This window comes from Ostrinia furnacalis, unplaced genomic scaffold (genome assembly GCF_004193835.3).
Source record: "Ostrinia furnacalis isolate ACB-3 unplaced genomic scaffold, ASM419383v2 OfSCF7084, whole genome shotgun sequence".
Classification (NCBI taxonomy): Eukaryota; Metazoa; Arthropoda; class Insecta; order Lepidoptera; family Crambidae; genus Ostrinia; species Ostrinia furnacalis.
In genome coordinates this window covers 123,460-151,413 of record NW_021137323.1, presented here as the reverse complement: position 1 = coordinate 151,413, position 27,954 = coordinate 123,460, and the positions used below count along the sequence as shown (strand labels likewise).

The window sequence follows — 27,954 nt, the reverse complement described above, 5'->3', positions numbered from 1 at the left end:
TCTTGAAAACTGCAATTTTGCAAGTGCAAACAAAGCAGGGTCAAGCAGTTGTCAATTGTGTATTAATTGCTTATGAATGAAACAAAGAGTTGAGTTACATTTTTAAAACTAAAATAAGTTCAAGACCAATAATACTACTCCAACATCAGATCATAAGGTGCAATATTGTGTGAAAAGAAGTTTTATGAATATGAAACCTCTATTTTTATAGTAAAATCTGCTTCCTAGGGCGATTCAAGTGGAACTAAATGGCTAATTTAACATCTCACTTGGTTAATGAAAGAGCTCTGAATGTTTACTGCCGATACGAGAATAACAACATCCTACACGTTCTACCAAGCGATTATCGCAGGCTAGCCGTCGCTTTACGTATCAACACAAAGACTAAGATACCACACCTTCTACTTAGTTTAAACTTTAGTAGAGCGTGCTCGTTTGCATTACTAAATTCGTATTCGGCACGAGCGGAAAACCATAGAAAAGTGTTACACATAGGTGAATGATAGCTCACTGTGTAGGTAATTTTAGAAAAAATATTCACAACACTACTTTGACAAGCGCCGTTTACCTCTTACCACCCACATCAGTACATAGCACCCGTGTAAATTACGTCCGCGGATCAACGATTAATGATGCAAAATGAATTTATGTAAATCTCTTTTGATAATTTTGATTGTACGTTCACAGAAAGTAATTTAGTTATGAAATGAACGAAACGTAAGTGAAGTCGTGTCTGTAAGCTCTCTCTGTAATGACTTTTAACGCCAGTGTACCAAAATGTACATTTAATAATCACACTTTATATGTAATACAAAAAAGTTTAATACTAATATTTACTGACCTGTATTTCACTAGAAACTTATAAAACACTCCCCTTCTACCGCGACCATTGCTAATTTTTTTTTTTTTTTTTGGTTCCATTCGTTCCTTCTGGAACAGGCGATGAAGAGTTTATAGGTTTGTCTTTTTGAGTAATTATGATTTTAGTAATAGCATTGGTTAGAATAGTCATAAAAAAGTCTGATTTAGTCAAATTTTGTACTTGTGTTTCAATGTTTCTCATTGTTAATTGCGGGAATGAATTTTCATTAAATAAATCCGAAAATTTGGTTGCTTTTGATCTAATTTTGTTTTCTTCTATTTTAAGTTTTTTTTGGGGACACGTATTGGATATTGCGATGTGGTTACCACCGCAGTTGTTACATTTGGCGTTTTTGGGATCCTCTGTGCAGTTTTTAAAATTATGGTTTTGTGTACAGACGGAGCAAACTTCTGCATTCTTACAATATTTGGCAATGTGCCCAAACTTGAGACAATGCAAACATTGCTTTACTGGCGGGACGTAAACACTGACCTCATGCCTCCAGGAGTCAAGGTACACGTATTGTGGTAGTTCTGTCGATGCGAAGGTAACAGCGACAGTCTGAGTAGGCTGATATGAGACCGAACCACCCTCGTTTCGCACACGACGCATGAATCGCCTGACCTGTATAACATTTCTGGAGCTGCCTATTAAAGAAAATATTCTTTTGTTTGAGAGATCAATAGGTACTGAGTTGAGGACTCCCGTAACTTCGGTATCTATAGCGGGTATTGAAGCTTTCAACCCCAGTTCGTCCATAAATTTTTTATTTTGTATAAACACATTAGCATTATTCGAGAGATCGAAAGTGATACCAATTTTGTACTTATTTATAGGCTTTAGATGTAAAATGCCATTTATACAGTGTTTTCTAATCGAGTGTGAAATCGCAAGTCGGTCCTTGTCAGTGAACAACTGCTTTTCGTCTTTATGTGCGAGGAAAACTATAAATTCGCTTTTTGGACTGTTTTCAGGGTACTTTCTTGAGTACCCCGATACTTTAAAAACCTGGTATTTTTCCATGTTGTCTTCCGTGTCGGAGGACGTGTCGACCGGCGACTCTCCGTCATGAGGATCTTTTTTGCGCTTCTTACTTCCTCCCATCCTTGACTTTGCCACCAAACTTATATACAAACACAAGACAAGATACAAGACGAAATTTAACTCTTTAAAACAATTTTTCAAAATAAATTGCAATTGGGCGCCTTTCTTGTTTCAAGGTTCCCGCCAATCGCGACCATTGCTAAATTGCCAGAGAATCATAGACTTTTTATTTTTTTTGGTTCGACTTATTTTTTTGCAGGAAAACGCAGAGACATTATGCCATACAGCCAAGTCTTACTTATTTACAGTTTTTTTATAACTTGTTTTTTAAACTTAAATTAATGAACAGTGCGACACAAAAGAGTAAAAATTGATTAATTCAGTACCTACAAATCATAAAGTTAGTATATTAGAGGTGTGGTGCTGTGAACTGCTGTGTGGTGTACCAGAATCTCATGGTAAATGACGTAAATGTGGAAATTAAAATTTGTTGTGTGCAATACAAGAGTAATGGCAATACTGGGGAAAATGGATTAAACAGTCTTGATACTGTTTAATTTTTATTTTTATGATATGATTTTATAGCCCGACCAGGAACATAAAAACCCTCGCCATGTTGCGGAAAACTAATGGTACTAATTTTTTTTAATGGCAACAGTAACTGAAAACTTCATTGTCATGTCACCTTGCATGTCAGTCTAAATATTGCTGTCAAAGTGTAAACAAACTTTATTTTAAATGCGCGCAATTGATTTTGTTAATTAAATTGCTAAAATCTTTTTATAGTCGTGAAAGAAAAGTGGTTCACAATGTGTTAAAGTATTTGTCGAAGAGAAATATATATAGGGTTCGGACAATATTTTCATTGAATATTTTTTCTGACAAGGGTGTCAAATTGACTGACATGTTTATCGTATAGTACAGTCCACTATGAAAATTAGCTGTGGTTTGTTTCAACTACCTATTTTAAAAAAAATTGTCACTTTTTGTTTTTTGTCACTTTGTAAGTGTTTAATTTTATGGAATTGGGAAAGAAGTACCGAGTTTTAAGCGTTCATGAGCAGACATTGCAGTTGAATATTCAAGTTCTGAATTTGATTATTGATGAATAATAAAATAAATCATTTTATTTATTTAAACCAGGTTACCTATAATAATATTTTTCGTTAATTTATCAAAATATAAAATTAGCCCGTAATCCTGAATCCTGATACATAAAGTTAGCCTATTAATTTAACACAGGTACGACTGTACTCAGTGTTGCATGCACTATCAAATGCAATTGACGCGTCTCCATGCCAGGGTTTTTATGTTCCTGTGGGTCTAGACAAAATGCAAATTATAATCGCAAACCAGTCGAAAAGTGGTCGAAAAGCCCCTTTTTTGTATGGAGATTTGACGGATTCGATTTTCGATTCGATCAAAAAGTGCGTTTTGTCTGTCTNATGTTTAATGATGAATCGAACCCGCTACCTCCGGAATAGTAGTCCGTTTCAAACCACTACACTATACGGCCAACAACGATTATTACATCGTTAGAATCCTATTTTCTTACGTTATCGTCAGAATTATCATTTTTTAATTATTGTTTTACTCCTACTAATATTATAAATGCGAAAGTTTGTATGGATGTCTTGATGTTTGTAACTCTCATTCTTCCAAATAAATAAGTTGAATAATTTTAATCTTCTGAGATTTTTTTTTATTTTCTTTGGCCACTCTCCCAATTCCCATATACCTACAATCCCATTCCAACCTATTCTATTTATATTATTACTGTTAGGTGTTAATTAATATTTAATCGATATCGATATTCATGTGAAAAGTAACGACATACATACATCACTGACATGCACACATATTTATTTTTACACACACATATGACATCTCATTTTTGGTTTCGTTTGACAGCTCGTGATTGTTGCTCTATTCCGAAGGAATATTAACTTTATGGTATATACCTATTTTGCTAAATAAAAAATCTAGAATAATTAATTACCAGATGGCTCTTGGTCAACGTCCAATCATGCGTTCGACAAATTAATTCTTCGTGAGGCAAAAATTAGTTTTTTTAAGTGCACACATTAGCGGAACAAAGCCTTTATTGCATCCCGCTATCTCGCAGTGTGTGGCGTCAAATGTGCATTCAGCATTCAGCGGGACGAGAGGAAGTGGATCTCAAAGCCGGCCCTGACGGGACTTGAGGTGTCTCGAGCGGCAGAGAGTAAGCAAGGAGATAGTAGGTACAGAGCTTTGATGTTATGTTTAAGTAGGTACTTATTTCCGGAGGCCTATTTTCAGCAGTGGACGTCATATGGCTGAAATAATGATGATGATGAGGTACCTATTACATGTCTAAATGAAATAAGAGCTAAAACTATTTTGGTTTTTGGTGTAGTTGTAGTTAGGTGTATAATTGAGGCAACCTGCCTCGCGCACGGCCCCCGCTACCGGTGGTGTAGTGCGCCGCATGCGATGGACTCAAACCATGAATGAGAATTGCATGCGCGCCTATTATGGGGCTACAGAAGGGGGAACCGTCCTGACTGCGTATCGTGATCGGATCCTACCTTTGTTTCAGAACCTTGAGCCGACCATCACCGTTTCTGCCCAACGATTATCGGATCAAGTGCGGGCTATTCAACGGTGCAGGCTGTTGGACCAGTCTGTACTTGATCGACTCCGCCTGGAGGCGATGCCTGCTCGGACAACCCCCCTCTTAATGTCGGAGCCCCCTGCCCCGGTNTTTTGTCTAGGGGGGCTGGTCAGGCTATAATATTGTTGAACATGAAGTACGAATATAATAATGTTGTTATACAGGGTGGAATTTTGTAATGCTACCTGGAGGGAAAGTACCCTTAATACTGTAGATAGAAAATGTTACTCAAAGAAAACATTGCTTTATTTTTTAAAAGAAAGAGAACTGCATTCTAAAATGTCTTGAAAAATAAGTAAATCGTATATTACTTTATGTAACACATTTTATTAGATAATATCATACTTATTACTTCATTCAAAACTAGAAAAATATTCTTATAACTCCTCTTGCATTTTTTGTTCTTCAACAAATGATCAAGATAAAGAGGTATTTAATAAAATCGCACTTCATTTATTCAATCTTGCTTGATGAAATCGCTTTCAATTTTCTTTACATGGTCATAACACTTTGCCATTCCGCTGCACCAATTTGTGAGATACATCTGAAAACCCCGATATATAGTCTAATAAATAATAATAATAATAAGCCTTTGCTGGGACTGGCGTTCTACCTCAGGACTACATGGCTTGTTGTGTCACGGAACGCATTGACTACCTAAAGCAAAAAGTCTATGCGTGGGCAAACCGTATTCGTCGCTACAAAGAACGCGTGAACAGATACTGGTAATATCGTGTCTTTCAAAGTGACCAGAGGAAAGTGTACTGGAGATGGGAGGGAGCTGATCAACAGTTCTTCCTAGCACTGAATCCTCTTAGCACTTTGTTAAAGGATTCAGGGCTTGGATATCAGCTTCCTAGAAGGGGTGAGGTCATTAGTCACCTGCTGTACATGGATGACCTCAAGTTGTTCGCACCAAAACGCCAAGACGTGGTGAAGTTGCTAAAAACCACACAGGTATTTAGCAACACCATCAGGATGGAGTTTGGTGTAGACAAGTGTGCGGTCTTACATGCGGAACAGGGGAGAGTTGTGAATTTACAACTCTCTGAGACAATGACACTCAAATCTCTCTCCGAAACTGATACCTATAAGTATCTTGGTATGTCAGAATCGTTAGGTATATCGGTAGAAGACATAAAAAAATCGGTAAAAGAACGCTTTTGTAGCCGACTGACAAAAGTTCTTAATCGTCTTTTATCTGGCGGCAACAAAGTAAGAGCTTTCAACGGTTGGGTGATGCCTCTACTCTATTGATATACTCCTTCGGCATACTAAGATGGACTCAGACTGAACTTGACGCCCTGGATAGGAAGGTACGTCAGCAGCTCACACAACATCGCATGTTAAATCCGCGTTCATCTGTGATGAGACTACATTAATTCACGGACGTGGGGAGGTCGAGGCTTTTTAAATGCCAAGAACCTGAAGTGTGTTTAGGGATTATTTCCTTGCCAATGAGTGCGGAATGCATCGTGATGTTGTGGGAGTTGACAAAGGCCTCACGCCGCTCTCCTTGGCGAACGAGAACTGGCGCAAGCCAAAGGTGCTGAGCGTCGCGGATCGGAAGGACGTATGGAAAAGCAAGGAGCTGCACGGGAGGTTCTATCGGGCCCTTACAGGTCCTGATGTGGGCCTCCTCGCCTCGGTGAACTGGCTACGCTTCGGTGACCTCTTTGGGGAAACCGAGGGTTTTGCTTGTGCAATTGCTGACGAGGTCATGATGACGAACAATTACCGAAAATATATCCTGAAGGACGGTACGGCGGTCGACATTTGTCGACTCAGGCATATAATTTCTGGTTGTTCGCATCTTGCTAACGGTGAGTACCTATTTGCAAAGGCATAACCTAGTAGCCAGAATCATCCATCAGCAACTTGCTGTTCAGTACGGCCTTCTTGAATCTGAGACGCCTTATTACCGATACCAGCCGGTGCCAGTTCTCGAAAATGGTCATGCATTGCTCTATTGGGATCGTTATATCATCACAGATAGAACTATTGTCTGTAATAAGCCTGTATATTGTGGTGGTTGACCGATCCCAACGTCGGGCAGTGCTCGTTGACATTACCATCCCGCATGACGAAAACCTCGTGAAGGCCGAGAAGAAAAAGCAAAGCAAATACCTTGACTTGGCCCACGAGGTGACCGCCATGTGGGATGTTGACTCGACGATCATTGTCCCGATAGTTGTCTCGGCAAACGGGCTAATAGCGAAGAGCTTCGACCAACATCTAAAGGAGCTCTCGCTGGATGGTTGGCTCAAGGGTCAGATACAAAAGGCGATGATCCTCAGCACGGCACGCATTGTCCGGAGGTTCCTCAGCCTGTGACCCTGACCACCGGTAGTTTGGACCCTGCTCCGCTGCCAGCGGATAAACAACTTTACAGTCCTTTTTCTATAACCCAGAATAACCTAAAGGCTATAATTTATGACGATCTGTGACAAACTAATTTTCGCGCCGGTGAAGCCGCGGGTAAAAGCTAGTATTTTATATTTGTGTTAATTATTATTATGCTACTTTTTAGCTCAAAACATTAGGTGAATTTTAGGCTACTTGTCAGAAAAAAAAATATTAGGCGTTTTATGCTACTCGGTAGGAAAAAATAGGCGAATTGAGTTAGCTGATATCTGGCAACCCTGAGTAGTAGAACGATGTAAAGATGTGTCGTTATGGGTTTTTGAAATAACGAAACGCGACGGTTTTCGAATCACGAATAACGTTTTCAAAACTAGTTTTTTTTAAACGAAGTTATTTCCACAACGCTCAAGCAAGAGTGATAATAATAACGTTAGGTGTTTGGTTAGCTGCAAGGCCTTTAGGAACTTATGACCTTCAAAATAAGACTCAAATTCCATTGAATATCTAACGTACGACGAAGATTATACCTATTTCATCCACACTTATGTTAACGTCCTATGGCTTTCTCACTCGCACACGCACTCGATTCGTTGCGATCCTTATTATTTGGACACCATACATTACTCGCTTTACTCCTTTAGGTTACAAAAAATATGTTTAAGAATCGTCAATGTACGACGTTGTCCTCAAAACTGTCATAACGAAGCGGGAAACACGTTATTTTTTGTGTCAACCAAACATCTACCTTATGTTGTTTGCTTAAGAGTGAATTCAGTTTACCTTTAGAGCGTTGTGGAAGCAATCGTGTTGAATAACGAAGAGATTCTAACGTTGTATGACGTTAAGAAAAAAACTAGTTTAGGCGTTTTTGGATAACGAGTGATCACTGGTCAGGCTAATCACTCGTTTAATAACCAGTGATAACGAATAACGCCCATCGCTAGAACGATGCGAGTCGACGGCTGCTGCGTGATTGAATTCGAGTCGGGCTCGGGAATTTAATAAATAAATAGTTCGTGCTGTACGTAAAAGTAGATTAAATTCTATTTGTTTAGTGTTAATTTTAATTTTGTCATGAATTAAAAACAGTAGAAAGATGTGTGTCTGCGAATTTGATGGACATAAAACTGGTTTCGGAAGCGCGTGCCGCCCGTTCCATGCGTCCCGGACATGAAGATTTATTTTCTTGAGATTTTTCACCGATTAAACCCCAAAGATGAAGCTGTAAGTATTCTTTGTTATTTTGTCAACATTTTGATTGATACTGGTCTTCCAATTTGGAAATGTCTTTGCCAGGTCGAAAGCCATTTTGTGTAATTGTTTCCTACCTACCCACTGTTCCTTGCAAAATGCAAATGCGAGTAATTACGCTTTGATTTTGAAGTGCTGCAAATGCAACGTAGTATAACTGCAATACCTCTCTAGTCCTAAAATAATGCTGAGTACACAATAAAAATATTGGCACGAAGTTTGGTGAAAAATCAATAGTAATGTCTGATACATACCTAACTATGTATAATCCAACTCATACCCTCTTTTCTGATATCCTCTAAACATATTTAGATTGTCAAACTGATAACTGTCTTCTGATTGGTCGTCAAAAGGGGTACAGTATATTATGAGGGAGATAAAATCAATAATGTGATACATTAGGGGTTCCTGCGTAGAGGTAAATTATTTGCAAGCAAATTGGGAAGCTCTATGGAGGCACTACCTGTGAAAACATTTTTATCACATGTAAGTCATAAAACATGCCATTGCCAACATAGCTTTTGCCTTGTTTTGGCAGGGCAGGGTATGTGTATTCAAATTGGAATAGGATTTATGTGATTTTGCAAATTATGTACCTTTGAGATAGCGATTGAGTTAGACATTAGAAGCCATTTTGATTTGAGACAGAATTGGTGAAGAAGATATTTTATCTGGTAATAATTTTCAGTTAATGCTATTTTATTTGTTTGTTTTCATTAAATTTTTGCCAAGTCAAAGTCACTTCTCAATACAGGTGGCATCTATTGTTGTTTTGGCAAAGTTTATGTATCTTTTAGCTGTATGTTTTCCAAAAGTGTTGAAATACTGTAAGCTACCTTATGAAATGAAAGTGAAAATTTTTGTTTGGGCAATGATTAGAAGTTGTTTCCACATCAGCCAGATAGTTTTGACAGTTCCATTCCAACTCCTTGCCAGACAATATTTTTAGGGTAACTCCCAAAGCCACAATGACCTGAACTTCATGATTCACCAACATTCCAACCTTTAATAGGATCATACGCTGACAAACTTTAAGCTTTTATAAAATGACGTAGGTCTGACGTTCACTAGCTCTTCGTCTATCAGTGTCTTAGATCAGTGTAAGTGTAATGCGCTGTCCACTGTATTTAAATCAATCAACTTGCCTATCTCATGACTATGAAATGCAACAGTCGTTTTGAATTTGAATAGAATAATATTTTAGTAAGTAAGTTTGAATATTTGTATTGATTTGATTTAAATTTTATTCTGCATTTGGCTTTCATTGACATTTGTCATTATGTAAATTTAGTATGAATAAATGGTAAACTGGTTGCAATGTAGTAAAATACTGGGAACCACTACTAAAACTGTTTTTACTTTGTCTGCTTTACTATGAGCTCTGTTCTGAGCGATCTAAAAAGCGATAAAGCATAAGCATTAATTCAAATGAGAATAAAACATACATTTTAGATTAGCTATTATTACATTACGTTATGATGACGCCTAGCTATAGCGAATTAATATTATAATCTCTTTGTTTTCAAGTATCATACATACTTGGAAGGATAATTTTTAGAGACTATAACTGTAAAAATGTACATTGTACACATGTAATGTAACACAAATAAAGAATACAATGTAGTGCTCATCATGCTCTCTTTGACAAAGGGTCTCAATTGAATTGTTCGTCAAGCGAATATCTTTTGATGCTGTGCTGGTTATGATTTTGCATTGAAACAAATAACATTTCTTATTGGACTGTGCGAGAAATCTTTGTACAATTACTGTTTTTTCCATCCCGTCTTTAAGCGACTTCAAAGAAGGAGGAGATTCTCAAGTCTGACTTTTATTTTCAAGTTTTAATGGCAACTTGTACTTTTACAGGAAAGTGCACGCGCAGCGCAAGTTTGCGCAAGGCGCGTTCATACCACCAAGTGCGTCGGCCAACACCGCCGATCGACGTGTGGATGTCACACCATCCAAAGACGAGAATAAAAATGTCTACTTTAACCATATGTCTGCAGTGAGCCTCCTGGACATGGTTGCGTTCAAAAGTGAGTATTTTGGTGTTTACATTTTGACACACCATGCTTTAACCACATTAACTGTGAATGCAAATGTTACAGAAGTATGTATGTTATTTTAGTTTGTGGTGGTCGAAGCAGTCCTTCATTAATTTAGTGTTAAACACATTTTTCTCTACAAAGATGGGCGTTTTTTCAGACATGCACACGCACACCGAGCCTGTGGTGCTTTTGGAACGTCTCGAGGAGATCCAGGAGACCATTAAGGACACACCGCTGCCTGAGATCAATGGTGGTGCCAAGATAAGCCCAGGGGCCAAGAATGCTATGCTTGCCCCTCCTACCACCAGAAACAAGCCCGGAAGACCATTCCGTTACCTACAACCGAAGAGGACCGGCGGGTTGAATGTGGTTCAAAGGGTCCAGAGGCCACAGAATATGCATTTGAGGTGAGAATATTCCCAACTAGCTTAAATATCAGCATTAAACAATGTCAGCATTGTCAGCTGCTGTTGCATGTTGTATAAATCCAATGTGCCAGAATTTATGTCATTTAAAACTTATTGTATGCAGTCGCCACATAGCTTCAGGGATAGTGAGTTGCACATCAAGTTGGTTTGGGTGGTTAGTTAGCCTCTTTTTACAAGCTTTAATATTGACTTCACTCGATTGTTAGTGTGGGCAGGCCTGTTCATCTCCGCGAGTTTACATCGAAAACAAAACACGCACAATGGCCCACCTACAGGACACTATTCGACAAGGCCTCACATACGAGCGAACATTGACTCACGCTCGCGTATTCTTGTGTATGATGGAAGAAAATAAAGAAAATGGTGTACTAAATACTGTGCAGTATTTAACTGCCTAAATAATAATAAAAACACAGAATGAACTTTTTTAAGTTGCCTCAAGACACTGAGAGGTAAATAAGTAGTTAATATTATTCATGATAATTCATGCTAAATCATGTATTTCCTCCGCCATTTTCCGCAGTTTGGCACCTCACGTCACATCATTTTACCGAAGTCAGCCCTATAGCTTCGGCGCAGTGCCGATCACTGACGTTTGTCAACAATATGGTGCTTGACTCTTGAGACAGGCTAAATTACACCATATTGTTAATGAAATTGAGCATACATTTTTTTAAATACCTTCGCGAAGTAAAACTTCTGTACGTAGTACTTATTATTATTCTGTGGTGTGGGGCAAATCTTGCAACTGAATTTAAGACCAGTTCCTCTCAACCGATTTAGCTGAAAGGTATACTTATGTAAGTACGATGACAATGCAATATTATGGTATCCATTGAGCTGGTTTGATGATGGAGGTGGCCATAGGAACTCCTAAACCAAACGGTGGAATCGCGTCAAATTTGGGTTCGTTGGATTTGTCTTTTCGAGCACATCAGTGCTAGATGATGTCCAGGGTCCTGATGAAGGAGTCGGGAGGTGGCCATAGGAACTCCTAAACGAAATGATCCGATCCCATGTCCCGAACACTTTGGTGCTAAATGATGACCAGGGCCCAGGTAGTCACCAGTCTAGATCCCCAATGAAGATGTTTGGAATTCCAGTGGTACAAATTTGTGTTTTATTTCAGGTCTCGTCTGGGATCATCGTTCAAGACAAGACGTCCAGTTAAAAAGAAAAACAGGGATAAACCAAATGCGGTCACTCGCGACCTTCGGAGGCACCGCGTACCTTCCCCGACCGAGAGTATCTATGCCACTGATGACGAAAAGCCGTTGACGTATATCGCGCAAGTGCTTCGTCGCACCGTAGCACTACGTAGCGATCGGAATCTACGCAAGAGAATAGGTGAGTTTCATGCTTTTTCAGTTTTCCACCGTGGCATAGAGAAGATAGAAGTTTCAAGCAAAGAACAACAGCATACATCATTTCAGCCATAGGACGTCCACTGCTGAACATAGGCCTCCCCCAATGCTTTCCATGTTGATCGATTGGTAGCGGCCTGCGTCCAGCGCTTCCCTGCTACCTTTACGATGTCGTCGGTCCACCTTGTAGGTGGACGTCCCACGCTGCGTTTTCCGGTACGCGGCCTCCATTCCAGAACCTTTCTGCCCCATCGGCCGTCAGTTCTGCGTACTATGGGCCCTGCCCATTGCCACTTCAGCTTGCTAATCCGTCGGGCTATGTCAGCGACATTGGTTCGTTTACGGATAAACGAACAGCATACTCTCGAGGTACATTTTAGATATTTCACAGCGATACTTCACACATCGGAATACTTGGTGTATACTTGGTATCTGAAGATTTCTCATTTATTTTTAAATTTAGACTTTACAGAGCACAGTATTTGCTCATCATTGGTATCATCCTGACTACTAACATATTTTAGGTAGACTAACCTTCTTGAAAGACTGTCTTTCACAAAGCTATAAGTAAATGTGGGACCAAGTATATAGGGTTATGCAGTAAGTGATCTAGTGAAGCGTACAGGTGGAGCACCCCTTCCTACCACACACATTGATGTATATTCTACACTAGGAACATGTTATCTACAGATGCTAAAAAGCCTCTCATGTCTGCTGATGCCATAAAGGAGTTCTGGATCATAATTAAAATACTAGGAGCCTGTACTTTTATTATCCCTTATATTCTCTAGTTTTAAAAATCGCCAGGGACTGCTCAATCGTCATTGGTTGAGATTCATTAGTGGCCTAACGATTGATATTGACTCCACAAGATTTGCAAAGATGAAGAGCCAGCGGTAGCAATAATATCGTGTACTTACTTTACCTACCAGAGCTTAAAGGTAAATATACAACGTGTTAATTAAAAAGCGCAAAACCTCAGACACCCCAACTTATTTTTATTATAAAAGAATTATTTAAAATATTAAAATAAATTTTCGCGGATTATTTACTAAGATATTCACTCTTTTTGTTTTCGCCCCGCGCACTTGTTATCTCTTTTTTACGCATTTCTGGAAACGTATTGAGATTGACCTTTCACACGCTGATTGCAAGGCATGCATGCATATGAGTGGGTTAGTAGTTTACGTAGATAGTTCATTTACCTCTGATAATACAGTTAAGTAACACGGCGTAATTAAAATATTTTTTTGGTTAAAATTTGACCCTCATTTTTTATTAGTGGAATCGATTCTACTGTCGATTCTGAACAAACTAATTTCAGGTTTTGCGCTTTTTCATTAACACGTTGTATAGCTAGAACACCATTTGGAAACTGGGAACATTCTGTGTCTTGTATCATCGATCGGTCCTGCCAAATGTCTACGCACGGCAGCGGTGACGGGCGGCGGACGTTCTGCGAACGAACGAGCAATGTTCAATTCGCGAGCGAACATCCATGAAGAGCACTTTATACAGTCCACTCGCTTTATTTATTCTATCACTGTAAGTTGTACATACACACTCAAAGCAACAATAGATTTGTTAATGACAGTTGTACTTTTTTCTGGACTGGGGATGACATTCTCAAGTATGGTTTAGCTAAAGACATCAGATTTTGTAAGAAATCGCAACTGGTTGGAGCTGAAGATGGTGATAAATATAATAAGATAAATTATTTCCTCTCCTGGTGTTTATTATGTAATTTTATTTTGTTTACTTGTAGGTGACGAGTTGACTTCGACATCTAAAAGTGAGTATATTAGATGCGTAGCAACTAGCGAGTAGCAAATGAATTAATTCGTATCGGCTTTTAATAAAATAATCAGATACAGAAATGATAATTGATTTAAGGAGGGTTCAATAAATGTCTGAACATGTTTATAGGACGAGCACGAGTCCCCGTCCCGGCTCGGACGCCAAAAGCTACGAAAACCAGTGCACAATCAGGTCTCAATTTGTAAATGACTTTTATTTCTATTAGATAGGTGAAGGGGTAACTTATTACTTTTTCTCTCTAAAAATATGTTCAATCTCAGCATGTTATATTGGTATTCGGGCAACTCAAATAACACTTATTTTACAGTTGTATAAATTCTTAATAAAATAATTCTGAGAGATGTTAGCTTAGTAGTTGTAATATCCCACGTTGTAATGTCCCCACATCTCCTTTCTTTAATAAATCTACGTGCTCCTAGCAGGACTTTAAGACGACCCATTACTCTTTCTGTTCCTCATAGTAATAGCAATTACAGGAAGATCTCATTTTTTATTCGAGCTGCTAATGTCTTTAACCTTATGGCTGGCGATTCCGATATTGATTTATTCAATTCCAGCATAAATAGTGTTAAACGAAATCTCTTCAAAGACTTGTTTGATGTGCATTCTTGAAAGGTGCTTTTTTTTTTGTATTAAGCTTTAATTTAATTAGTAGTAAGTAGGTAACTTTGGCTTGGTAACTTCTTTTCTATTTTTGTTTATTGATAAACAAGCATTACTCAGGCTCTAAATGTGAAAACATGTTAATGGTTATAAGTTTTCTAAAATGTTAGTCTACATAGTTTCAACACTGTATTGTTTTCCTTGTAAAATAAAAAATAAAAAATAAAAATAAAATAAAAAATAAACTGCTATTTGAACAACGGTTATAACATTGTTGTTAAGACGAAAATTAGGTCTGTTTTATCAACGCCATTATTGTTCATCGGTAAGGAAGGTCGGGTTAATTTGTCATATTGTTGGATGATTTTATTTTTGAATAAAATAAAATAATAGGTACTAACAATTATAAAGCGTTAGCATTGCATGCTGGGCCACTTTTCTAAATTAACAATACATAGAACATAATATTATATTTAACTAGCTGACCCGGCGAACTTTGTTCCGCCTTAATGGCAATAAATAAGCAGACTTTTTTTTATTTCGAACGGGATAAAAGTATCCTATGTCCTTCTCCTGGCTCTAAACTACCTCCCTGACAATTTTCAGCTAAATCGGTTCAGCCGTTCTTGAGTTATAAGCGAAGTAACTAACACGACTTTCTTTTATGTACAGTGTGAGTCACGTTAAAGTGTACATATGAAAATAGATGAAACTAGACCTATTTTTATCGACAAAAAAGAGGTCAAAAAATTTTTGAGATTTTTTTTAAATTTTTTATCGAATTTTTTTTCTTCCAATTACTTATTGTAAAGAAAACGTAATAACTTTTAAACTAAGCGGTATATCCTGATAAAATAAAAACAGTATACAAGATTGCGTGGTATATTAAACAAGGTAGTGACGTGCTAATATCTAGACTTACATATTAAGATACTAGTAGAAATGACTCGCATACATAAATTTGAATAACTTGGATTGACCAGTCCCCGAAAGCAGCGCCTGTTCACAGACATGACGAGTGAACCAGCCATCGCTTCACTCGACCATATTAGAGGGAATGTAACGACCCGCCTCACTACGCCACCACCCCAGAGACATTTTAGTGAGAATGACAATTCCAAGTTATCTCTTTAAAAAAAAACCATAGGCCATTTCAGCCATAGGACGTCCACTGCTGAACATAGGCCTCCCCCAATGCTTTCCACGTTGATCGATTGGTAGCGGCCTGCGTCCAGCGCTTCCCTTCAACAGTGGAAACCTAAATACGCAACAATGATGATGGTTGCTATAGTAAGACGACTATAGTTCCAAAATACTGAACTGTCCTATGCATGACATTGACAGTGGGGCGCCACCGTCAATACCGGATCGCTGGTTTCGATTTTTGCCATGTTGGAAACCATATAGTTGAACGATGGTAGCGCCCCCCTGTCATTGAGTTTGGTGGGACAGTTCAGCGTGGGTCATCTATACACACAATGACAAAAGTAATACAAATTCTTGATTAAGCGAGTGGACCTTATAGGAGATTGTGGTTTAATAATGTATTAATTAATATTCGTAAGTTCTGCATGTGATATAATAATACTATTGTAAAATAAATCTGGGGCTGCTTAGGCGTAATGCAGACAAAGCAATTTAACCTCCCGCTTTTAGAATTAACAAGTAGTTGTTGATGACTGTTGGTAACTCAAAACAAGGTCGTAATTCATCTACCGACCTACCTAAAATAAATCAGGTTAATGTTGATTAAATTGTACTTATTTAATAAGTTGGTAACTCACGAATCCACGTCCAATTTGTCTCCAAAGCATCCTTAGACCCAGTTTTTTGATTCGTAGTTAGAATAACCAATAGTCAAATTTGACAGGTGTCAAATGACAAGTGGTTAAATATAGATGACCCACGCTGAACTGTCTCGCCAAACTCAATGACAGGGGGGCGCTACCATCGTTCAACTATATGGTTTCCAACATGGCAAAAATCTGAACCAGCGATCCGGTATTGACGGTGGCGCCCCACTGTCAATGTCATCGACAGGACAGTCCAGTATTTTGGAACTATATCAGAAAGAAATGTTTTCAACCGACTTCAAAAAAGGAGGAGGTTCTCAATTCGACCCGTATGTTTTTTTTTCTATGTTTGTTACGCGATAACTCCGCCAATTATGAACCGATTTGAACAAATCTTTTTTCGGCGTATAGGTATTACCTCTAGGGTGGTCCCATTTAAATTTAATAATAAAAAAAAAAAAAAGGAGGAGGTTCTCAATTCGACCCGTATGTTTTTTTTTCTATGTTTGTTACGCGATAACTCCGCCAATTATGAACCGATTTGAACAAATCTTTTTTCGGCGTATAGGTATTACCTCTAGGGTGGTCCCATTTAAATTTAATAATAAAAAAAACAACCCCCAAGGGTGGAAAATTGGGGATGAAATTTTTTATACGCAATATCTCCGCCGATTATGAACCAATTTGAACGATTATTTTTTTGTTGAATAGGTATTATTTGTGTTCACGCATTTGAAGTCGGTTTTATTTTTTTTTTAAAGTTATATTATTCTAACAATGGTTAGCTTGACTTTTAGTAAATTTTTTAACTATTAGTTAACATATTGTTAATATTTAACCATTAGTAGCAAAATTTAACAATTAGTTATTTTAACTACGAATCAAAAAACTGGGCCTTAGTTGACTATGGCGGTGGACAGGCTTTTCGTGTCCTCTGCGTAAATATTTATGTAAAAAGGTCTAGACTGCTCTCGACAGAAGCGGCCCTAATCTAACTAGGTACTTATTGCTCTATTTCAGGCCCGTCGTCAAAGGTCACTGACAGGAGCTCTGCTTCGGACTACGACACTGACTCTGGGTCCATACCAAGCACGCCCAAACAAAATGCGACTAAACCAGCCCCCAACCAACCGGCTAAACCACCCTCCAACGCTAGCAACGGGTTCAAAGTCAATGAAGGTGAGTGAAATAATGTTTCTTATTAGGTCAAGCTGCAAGAGTTGAGGCAAGCAACGTTTATGTTGAAACATAAGTAAACATTTGTATTAAACATCGTATAGGTCTTTTAAAATGACTTATGCCCGTTTTCACCATCAATCCCTAATTCAATCAACTTATCCTTATGTGTACACGCAAGCAGACACGATAATGTTTCAACGATGTTTCAAAGAAGAACGGTCATCTGTGACCCAGGCCCGACAGAAACGAGACATACCTCAGTTTTTTCATCATGTCTTAATTAGTAAAATTATATATTTTTTATATTCGAAATCTATGTATAACACCAAAATATTACCCTTTGTTTTTGTTCAGGCGTTATACAAAAACTAATACAAAATGCCTATTTATCACCAAAATTGGTAAATGTATGTACCTAAATGTCTGTTACAGCTGCTATGGAATGTATCTAGGTGACCTGGAGATACAGCCGGATTATACAGGGTGGAAACGAGAAGTTACAAAATCCAAAAATTCAATGTTACCAGCTTCCATAATCTGTAACCTATTATTGGTACCATTTGAAAGAGCTCGTGAAGCACTTTCAGAATCAGTAACTAGTTTTTCGATATCTTGTATAGTTTAGAAATAATCGAGTGAGATCACTTATCGTTCCATATGTATAACCACCCTGTATAATCCGGCTGTATCTCCAGGTCACCTAGATACATTCCATAGCAGCTGTAATAGACATTTAGGTACATACATTTACCAATTTTGGTGATAAATAGGCATTTTGTATTAGTTTTTGTATAACGCCTGAACAAAAACAAAGGGTAATATTTTGGTGTTATACATAGATTTCGAATATAAAAAATATATAATTTAACTAACTAAGACATGACAAAAAAACTGAGGTATGTCTCGTTTCTGTCGGGCCTGGGTCACAGATGACCGTTCTTCTTTGAAATGATTTTTGCTTTCGATTTATTATTGTTCCGCCTGAGCCTGAACACTTGACCTGTTTTATTATTTGATAGTACATATTTATTTCATTCTTTTAAGGAATTGAAGCAGTTAATAAGTGCCTGTCGATAAATATTGTAGGACACCAAACATGTTTATTTATTTATTACATATATTTAAAAAAAAACTACTGACGGGATTGCTACCATGTACCTTAATTTTGAGTTTCCGATATTTCGGCGCTGTTGCAAGCGCCATGGTCACGGAGTAACTGAAGAAACTTGCGGGTGAGATGTTATGGGCAGACATATCGATCTACCCTCTTTCGCAATCCCGTCAGTAATAATAATTTTGTTGGTGACCATGAAAATTTAAAACAATATACATTTAACCGTTACATCTTTGATTAAATAGAGGATTTACTCTTGATTAAATGTTTTGTGTTTAGGTGCTGGCACCAGCAAGCAATCGGAATCAACCCAGTCGCCCAAAGAAGTAGAAAACAAGTCTACGCTTCAGGAAATAGGTTCGTTTATTTATAATTACAAAATTACTGTATTATGTTTTCCTTAGGGATTGTTAGCGGCCATGAAGTGACGAATTATAATGTGTCATAATAGTTTTAGTAGTGCCTTTTTTGCGTAGTTGTTATGAATTTCCCGTATCTAAGATCTATGGTTCGGTTGATCTAGTGAATGTGACGGTACATAAACTGTTCCCACACTTTTGAGCGTAATAGTGTCTAATATTAAGTTTTATACAGTTCTTAAATAATTTGTCTTAATTTCTCACTATTTACTTTATAAAATATGTATAAAATGTTGGGTTCATCGTTACTTAAATAACTATTTCGAACTAGCTTTCCGCCCGCGGCTTCGCCCGCGTGGAATTTTGTCTGTCACAGAAAAACATCATTGCGCGCGTATTTGCTCACCGTTTAGACCTATCCTGGACTACGACAAACATTTTAAAACCAAAATCAGCTCAATCGGCCCAGCCGTTCTCGAGTTTTAATCAGACTAACGAACATCAATTCATTTTTATTTATATAGATAGATTACGAGTGTACGATGTAACTGTCACGCATAAACCTTTAAAACGATTTGTAAAATTAAATTATCTGTTTTTAACAGCTGGCAGCACACTGAAACCAAAGCCGCTGCCTCCCGTTGCATCCAGTCCGTCACACACACAGACAAGTAAGCTTAAATTGTCTAGTTTGTTAATTAAATATTTATTTTTTTCTCAAATAGAATCTATATTAAAAGTAGCTTTTTACCCAGTAGAAAATTTAAAAAGAAATGTAGAAAATTTTACATAAGCCACGTAGTAGGACACGCTGATATGCGCTAACTAGTACTTTTTGTTTAAATATCAAACGCGTTCAATCATTCTCTTTTTTTGTTGTTCAGCTATACAAACGGTATTATTTTAGTCGCTGTTATAGATATCGCACAATGCGACAACCAGCGCTGATACTTTTACGCTTTATTCCAGCCATCTCCACACCACTGGAACTGGCAAATAATGAGCAACCAGAACAGCCTAATACACATACAATTTTGAAACTACACAAAGACACGTCCGAATTTAAATCACCTTTGCCTTATAAAGGTAAATTATACCTTTTGTATGTACCATCGGTACAAAAAGCCGATCTTGAATTAGAACATAGATCGAAATCATCTCATATTGTGGAAAATAAAGCATTTCCACCTAAAGAAAACGGAAGAAACCAGACCTCAACTCAAAATAAAAATCTGAAAGAGGTCTCTAATAGTGAGGTTGACCATAGAACTCTCCCAAGGGATATTACCAAATCCAACCAAAATAAACTCAAGATGATTGCACGAGTTCAGTTGACACGCATTGATTGTCCTGATCGCAACCCTGACCAGGATCCTAGCAGTAAAATAATTCCACCAGTTCAAACTGAAATCAATAATAAAGTTTCAGATCAAACGAACAGCTTACGTGATCAGCCAGACGATAAAAATGACAAAAAATTAAAACTTACAGCCAAGTCTAGGGCTTCATCCATCCAACTGAATCAGTGCACTGGTATCAGTAGTAGCTCGACGACGCACTCAGCGACTGATAATGGTGAACTTAGTCTTCTTACACCTGACTCGCTAGTAAAGCCGACGGAAAATGAAACTCCACATAACAATAAATGTGGCCCAAATAAACTGAAAGTAAAAACTAAGGCTCAGGCGGCAATTGGTGAAACAAGCTTGCAAGCACTCTCGACAGCTAAAAACCATGAACTAAAAAATGAGTCAAAGAAAGTACTAAGACATTCGAAGGTCAAACCAACGGCACAGTATAGAAAGAAAATTATTGACAATGACAAAAAATTAATAATACCGCAAATACCTAATAGTGGAACTCAAATCTGTGTTAAAAGCACCGATTTAGAATGTAATATTGAAAATGACGAAAACGGAACCAATAATGACAAAATAGGGCTTACAAAAGAATGCCCGGCAATGATACAAGATGTTCAACGACGAAAAACACAAAAACGAGTTTGCACTTATTGTTTTGTTAGGTCAAAACAACGTAATGTGCAACGTAAGAGCCGCAAACGTAAAATAAAGAAGCAAGCAGATATTATCTCTAGTAATAAAAATGAACTTAATACTGGTAATAAATGTAGCTTACAGCCTAAACAAGCTATTGATCGCAAACGTACACCTGTTTCAATTGCTAAGTTAAATAAAAACAATAGTAATGCAAAAAATTGCATGTGTCAAAAAGCCAGTCTACATTATGAATTGGATTCTAATGCAAACTCTAAGGCTCAGCCTGTAACCCAAAATAATGACATTTTAAGTAAAAACACCGTCCAAACTCGCCTTATGGCAGAAGTTTATGAAGCCCGGGATATTACGCGCGTTGAGTCGACTGAATGTAATGCTAACGAAAAAAATGACAATAACACTGGAATGAAGAATGGACTTAACCTCATAGAAAAGCCCAAATCCAGATGGATTTTGTCTATCGTAAAAGACCACAAAGAGATGAATGAAATATCCTCGGCTCAGTCTGCACTTTCAAATAATGTACCTGGTGATGGAATAATCCAGCAGGCTCACCTGCCAAGGACGAAGATGCGAGCTATCGACCTTGAGTCTAGGCCAAATTATTTTAACAATAGCTTCGCGGCGACATATTTATTTGACCAAACACCAGTTTTTTGCGATGATGCTACAGAAAGCTTTGACCTCCATGAGCTAGAAAATAGTTCATATGATACTATACATAAGATGCTAAAATTAAAATTTCAGGGAGTTGAGTTAAGACGGTATAAAAATCCAAGTAGTAGGAACCCAAAACCTAATGCAAATACCAAGGTTCAGCTTATGACCCGAGATAAAGACAGTGGTAATAAAAATGTCTCGCCGGCGACAAAAGCCCTACCATACCCTGCACATACTTCTATAATGCAAAGTAATGAGTCTGTTGGGCGTACCAACAGAGAAACTGAGCGCTTTGAGACAGTACAAGATACTAGTGAAAGCGTAGACGATTACCTACATAGACATGCGCACATTATTTATAATGCACTAAAGAAGCGACGTGAGCTAAAACAACAAACAAGTACTTTTGGTAAGGACCAAGATCTCAGTGCCAAGTTCAATACTCAGCCTATAATCCCAGATATAGACAGTGGTAGTAAAAATTCCGCGCCAGCGACAAGAACTAGTGACCTGGAACATACAGCTGTTTTGCGCGCCGAGCCGACTACCCAAACTACCGATGATAATAAGAAGTTGTTTATTTCGACAATGGAAAGTGATGATACGACCAATAAAGGAATTAAATCGACGACACAAATCAATGATGCCAGAAAAATCTCAAAGTTTCCTCAAACAATTGAAAATAATAACAATGCTTCAGAAGTAAACTTACCTTCTCCAGCGCCAGTGACAAAACCTAGTGAGTATACTTGTAATACGGAGCAAAATCTCAATGTCAAGTGCAATACTCAGCCTATAATCCAAGACATAGACAGTGGTAGTGAAAATGCCGCGCCAGCGACACAAGCTAGTGACGTGGAAAATACAGCTGATTTGCACCCCGAGCCGACTACCCAAACTACCAATACTTCTACAATGGAAAGTAATGATACGACCAATAGTAATAATAAGAAGTTGTTTATTTCGACAATGGAAAGTGATGATACGACCAATAAAGGAATTAAATCGACGACACAAATCAATGATGTCAGAAATAGCTTAAAGGTTACTCAAACAATTGAAAATAATAACAATGCTTCAGAAGTAAACGTACGTGAAAGTGATACCCATGATCACAAGATAAGTTTGCGAGCTAAACTATTGCAAGGCAATGACTATATTGCATTAGGAACGCGTTCTCGAATGTCAGATAATAAGAGGTTTAAGACAAATATGAATTCCCAATCGGTTGTAATGAATAGCGATGTTGCAATTAATAAGGATTCCAATACTTCACAAGAAATTAAATTCAAGAGTACTTATGTAGAAAAAAGTACAACTCGGCGTAAAGGGGAAAATGAAATGAAAAATCTTAGAGATAAATTACCAGCCCCAGATACACACACCAAGGTCAATATTACACACAGTATGCGGTCTCACAAGAATGAAGTCGAACAAAATGTCAATTGTACTACAAAAGTTAGTTATAATGACAACGCTAATGATGATGAATTCGCAGATTCTGATTCTGAATCGCAAAGTCAGATAAATAGTATGGTAACAAATATATTAGAAAATCCTCTTGGAAATCAAATTGATTGTTCAATCGAAATCGAACGCTACAACTCAAAGCCTGCAACCAATAATGATATCGACAATATAAGTGGTTTGCAGGCTCACTCCACCAACTCTACTGAGGATTGTGAAAATAAAGGTAATTTGTTAGATGAGCCGCTGATTCAAACCAACAATGTTCATGACACAGACGTCTCTGAACATTTTATAAATGATCAAAAACCTGTCATAATCGAAAATATTGTTGTCAAACAAAACAACAACGCAGAACATACCATCAATGATCAAACACCGGTAATCATCGACAACAATGATCAAACACCTGGCGTGATAAACAATAATGAACAAAACAATGTTTATCATCACACAGAAAACGCGGGATCTCTGATAAATGATCAAACACCTGGCATGATAAACAATAATGAACAAAACAATGTTTATCATCACACAGAAAACGCGGGATCTCTGATAAATGATCAAACACCTGGCATGATAATCAACAATACTGAAGAAAACAACAATATTTATCATCATATACCACCTACTTATGAAAATAACATAGTGAACCCGAATGTAATGCTTCAAGTTAATGCTCGAACACCAGTCATAGATAATAATGTATATGTCATAACCACTCCACAAGCTCCAGGGATAGCTCAAAACCTTATTGCTAATTCGTGGGCTGGGAATTCGGTTCACAACTATGATTTCAGTCATAGATATAATTCACAATATCCACAAATCATTCAAAGCAATAATATAAATCTTAAAAGTAGCTCCTCGCCTCAGATACAGCTGGTACAAATTCCAGTGCAATTTGCTACTGAGCCAACAATCCTTCACAATGGTGGTGCTTTACTGAGACAGCCGATTGTGCAAAATAATAATTTTGATATTAACGGAAGATTGTTGGGACAACCAATAATTGTCCCAATTAATGCGAGCCCTAATGTTGGAATGCTCGGTCAGTCGACCATACAAAATATCGATCTTATCACAACTGAATCTCTTGAAAATAATGAATCTAATGTTGAATTGGTGGGTCAGACGGTCAATGACCTTGACACTAATGAGGAATCTGGAAACCAGCTCAGTATTATAGATAATGATGAATGTGTTGACGTTTGTGAAATAAATGATCAGCCAGACAGTGAATTGCTGGGTCAGGCAGTTGGCCAAAGTAATGATGCAGACCTTAGTGGTGGATTTCTAGTAGAACCTACCATCGAAAATACTACCTCTGATGTTATTAACAGCACGCTAGAACAGCCCACGATTCAACATAGCGAACATGACTTAAGCGGCGGAGTCCTGGTTTCGTCGGTTGGTCGGCCTGTAATCCAAAATAATGGGTTTGCTCTCGGAGGCCAGTTAATAGGTCCGGTGACTTACTGTGACCCAAGAAATGTTCAGCTATTCCGTAACACAAATGGAAGACCCGCTTTGTATCCTCAATTTATTGTACAATTTATGCATATTTATGTAAAACCTAGATTACAATTTAACACCTTTAAGCAAGGATCTATGTTCAGGTCTCTTACTACCTCTAATCGCCACCAAATTAAATCGAGGTCAACGAATCATGACTGGATAAGTCCAACAAGTCGTTACCACCCTTATCAGGGGGAGTTCTCTAGACCTCGCCCAACAATTCGGAATGATGTCCACGTTGGAGGTGGTTGGGTTTTGCGCCAGAAGTTCCTGGATGACAAGTATGACCATAGAGTTCAGATGACGCCTGGAAGGAATGCCAAAGCTCTGAACGACGACGGTCTGGACAAAAGACCCATAAAATTTGTCTCAGATAATGCCGAAATCTGGCATTGTAAGTGTAAAATGATACATTGTTTACGTCGTTAGACTGCTACTTGGCTGTCGTAGTATTTTTTTTGCAAATTCCGCAGTAGATGAACGCGTAAATTGGTTGTTTTCATTTTGTAGATAGGATTTCTGATTGTTGCGATGTTTAAAGAAAATATGTCTGTTCTCTCCGATCAGACAACAGGACGCATTGTTATTTCAAAAACGTTTTCAAAAACATTATTGAAACGATTTTTTTTATTTTGAGTTATTGCATGACCCAGTTGAAGCCTCAATTTATTTTTTTTTAATTTTCCGTTATATGCTTCTTTGGCGTAATATGCTAGGAATTTGGGATAGGTCGGCTAAACTTGAACAACGAATTCGTTCCACAAGTGTAATTCTACTTGTTTTCGATCAGGATTCATTGTTTATATTTCGCCAACCTGTCACTTCCTAAGTAGAGAAGAATGTTAGAAGTGTGAAGTAATATTTGGAATGCCGTACAAAATGTGTAGGCTTCTATTATGAAATGACGCTCAATTGAAGCTCGACCTAAACTCTACTTAGATTTAAGTTTGTGATTGGGTTGGGATTTAGTTTCGAGTGTGATTCCGTAATAGAAGCATTAAATTATTTTTGTAAACACGACCAATAAATTGCTTCCTGACATTTTGTATCCCTTAGGGTTGCTATACAGATAAGTGGGCGGGGAAAGTCGGTTCAGCAGTATGACGACGAAGAAATGCACTATTCGGCTTTATTTTATAAAAAATGTTTTCATAATTATCGGGTTAGCACATATTTTTTTAGTATTTTGTTGAACTACTAAACCGACGTGCCCAATGTTCGGCTGGCTGAGCGATATTTTTTTACCGAAAATGCATAAAATTAGATTTTTCCACCGATGGCCGATTAATACAAGCTCGCCTATGTGTGTAGCAACCTATACCAGTTCAATGCGAGATCGGACATTGCACGTTGATAATCCTACTTGATATTATATCCCAGATATAAATAGAGATTTTGTTTTAATAACTTTTATGTAAATTAATCAAATTCCGCAAGTGATATTTGCATTACAACTCCATCGAGGTGCATCATTTTTTAACAGCTTACAAAAATATGTCGGAAGGAATGTTGTTATTTTTTTTTTATCAGACCCACGAACGGTCATACCATTGGTGGTTTGGTGTTCCTGTAACTAACTACTAACTCTGTCAAACTATTGTTTTTAAAAATTCCTGTTTAAAAGGGGGTGTGCTTAGACACGCACGATTGAAGCCAATTTAATGAATATTTATATACCTATTTCTTCTATAATCTACTGAATAAGTATGAATATCTTTTGAGTCGATATTGTTTTTGAAATAACTGACCGAAATTAATAATTATTTAAGAACAGATATTGTAATTCAAAAGTTCAATCAATCTTCTTACAATGATACTTCTCATCCCTGTTGTGGTGTCCGGCCCCGTATTGTTAATGTCCCCTTGGTAGTAGGTATAATGACATATCACGGTGTTGTTAGAGTAATTTCATACTAGCTGACCGCGGTAATAGATATATGCCGCGCCTAGCAATGACAGATGGTGGCTGTTCAACATCAAATATATTTAAAAAAAAACTCCTGAATATTGGTGATATTTTAATAAATCAGTAATCAAAATCGATCCAGCCTTTTTACGAGTTATAAATGGCGTGATTACCCGGACTTTGATTTATGCTTTAAAAATAATATTAAAAGATCTTACCTCCTATCTTCAATGCGATCAAATTCTTAAATTGGATATACAAATCCATTTTAAAGATATTGAAATAATGAAAAAACAAAATATATTGAATATCTGTGCTGAACCTGGGTTGGGTTCCATTTTAATATTCAGCTTTTTCTAACTATTGCGAAACAAAGTTCAATGCATACACACAAACCAAAACAAGTGTGACGTCATTCTAACACGCCAAACGAAAGATATGTCATTATGTCTTAATGCGTCCTGCATGTAGGTAGGTAAAGCCCGGTCTGCGAGCACGTAGAATTTTGTCCAAAGACCCCAAGCTACCCACCCTTATCGCTCGCGCGTAATTATATTGCTGTCGCGACTGTGCGACGGGCGCCCGCAGTGAGTGTGCGAGCGCGACAGCAACATAATTACGCGCGAGCGATAAGGATGGGTAGCTTGGGGTCATTGGACAAAATTCTATGTGCTCGCAGACCTGACTATAGTACGCATTGTTGTTATTGTAATTCGTTATAGGGACGTGTAATTAGAAATACACTTAAAAGGGTTATAGAACTGTGTGATATTTTAAATTGATTGTTAGAATTTGATGGCTAAGGTTTTTCCAACCGCATACTTATCGAATTTCAGCCAAACTCTTTAAATGAAATATCTAATTACAAGTTACCTTTAACCGTAGAAATGTTTTGCAAGAACTGCGAATGCCATAATGATAATATAATATCTTTTTGTCATTGACCATCTAAAAATTATTCACCCATGAAAGTATTTCATAAGAATCATGAAGTTTGATCTCAATTCAATATACAGGGTAAAGTTGCAAGGTGTTGCTATGGTTTTTATTTTATTTTTTTCAATAACAAAATAAAGAAAATATCTAATAGTATTTTTCTCTACGTAAATCTAATCGATTACTGATTCTGAGTCGCTTCTATATATTTGGCAACACTTTGCAATGTCAACCTGTATGGCTAAGCGTCACTCATAAAGTATAGGACAGACCATGTTAAAGTCGGCAATGTACAACAAACGGAAGAAGCGACATGGAATGATTCAAGATCCCGAGAAAGAAACTGTTCACCGATGCGCATTAGTAAGGCCAAAGATACATGCAGTAAGTGAATGGACAGAGGAGGTACAAAACAAACAAGCAGCGATTACTCGGTAGCTCAATACATGGTCAAAAAAGGTACGCTGTAGGATTCATGTGAAGTACCGTTCATCTGGTATGCGATATTTGATGGTCGATGTACTATAGGATAGACTATGATGACTAACCAACCACAACTATGGAAACTA

At 37.6% G+C, this 27,954-nt stretch overlaps 2 protein-coding genes across 6 annotated transcripts in view; one reads left to right on the top strand and one right to left on the bottom strand.

Annotated features, from left to right (window-relative positions):
* Nucleotides 1-912, bottom strand: part of Mical (Molecule interacting with CasL) — a 29,691-nt gene extending 28,779 nt beyond the window's left edge. Inside the window, exon 1 of the mRNA XM_028319053.1 lies at nucleotides 842-912. The gene's annotated coding sequence lies outside the window, so the exon portion shown is untranslated. The remainder of the gene's footprint in view (nucleotides 1-841) is intronic.
* Nucleotides 913-7,221: 6,309 nt separating this feature from the next.
* The window catches only part of Jarid2 (Jumonji, AT rich interactive domain 2), a 44,314-nt gene continuing 23,581 nt past the window's right edge, over nucleotides 7,222-27,954 (top strand). For 2 of the 5 annotated variants that reach the window (XM_028319048.1, XM_028319047.1), the window contains exons 1-9: nucleotides 7,222-8,150; nucleotides 10,044-10,213; nucleotides 10,383-10,632; nucleotides 11,783-12,000; nucleotides 13,783-13,809; nucleotides 13,944-14,006; nucleotides 17,252-17,410; nucleotides 18,804-18,881; nucleotides 19,489-19,554. In XM_028319048.1, the coding sequence (XP_028174849.1) occupies nucleotides 8,143-8,150; nucleotides 10,044-10,213; nucleotides 10,383-10,632; nucleotides 11,783-12,000; nucleotides 13,783-13,809; nucleotides 13,944-14,006; nucleotides 17,252-17,410; nucleotides 18,804-18,881; nucleotides 19,489-19,554 (1,039 nt within the window). In that variant the 5' untranslated portion in view covers nucleotides 7,222-8,142. Of the gene's footprint in view, nucleotides 8,151-8,644; nucleotides 8,664-10,043; nucleotides 10,214-10,382; nucleotides 10,633-11,782; nucleotides 12,001-13,782; nucleotides 13,810-13,943; nucleotides 14,007-17,251; nucleotides 17,411-18,803; nucleotides 18,882-19,488; nucleotides 19,555-24,467; nucleotides 24,938-27,954 lie in introns of those variants that run through there. The other 3 variants (XM_028319049.1, XM_028319051.1, XM_028319046.1) reach the window with 3 other exon arrangements.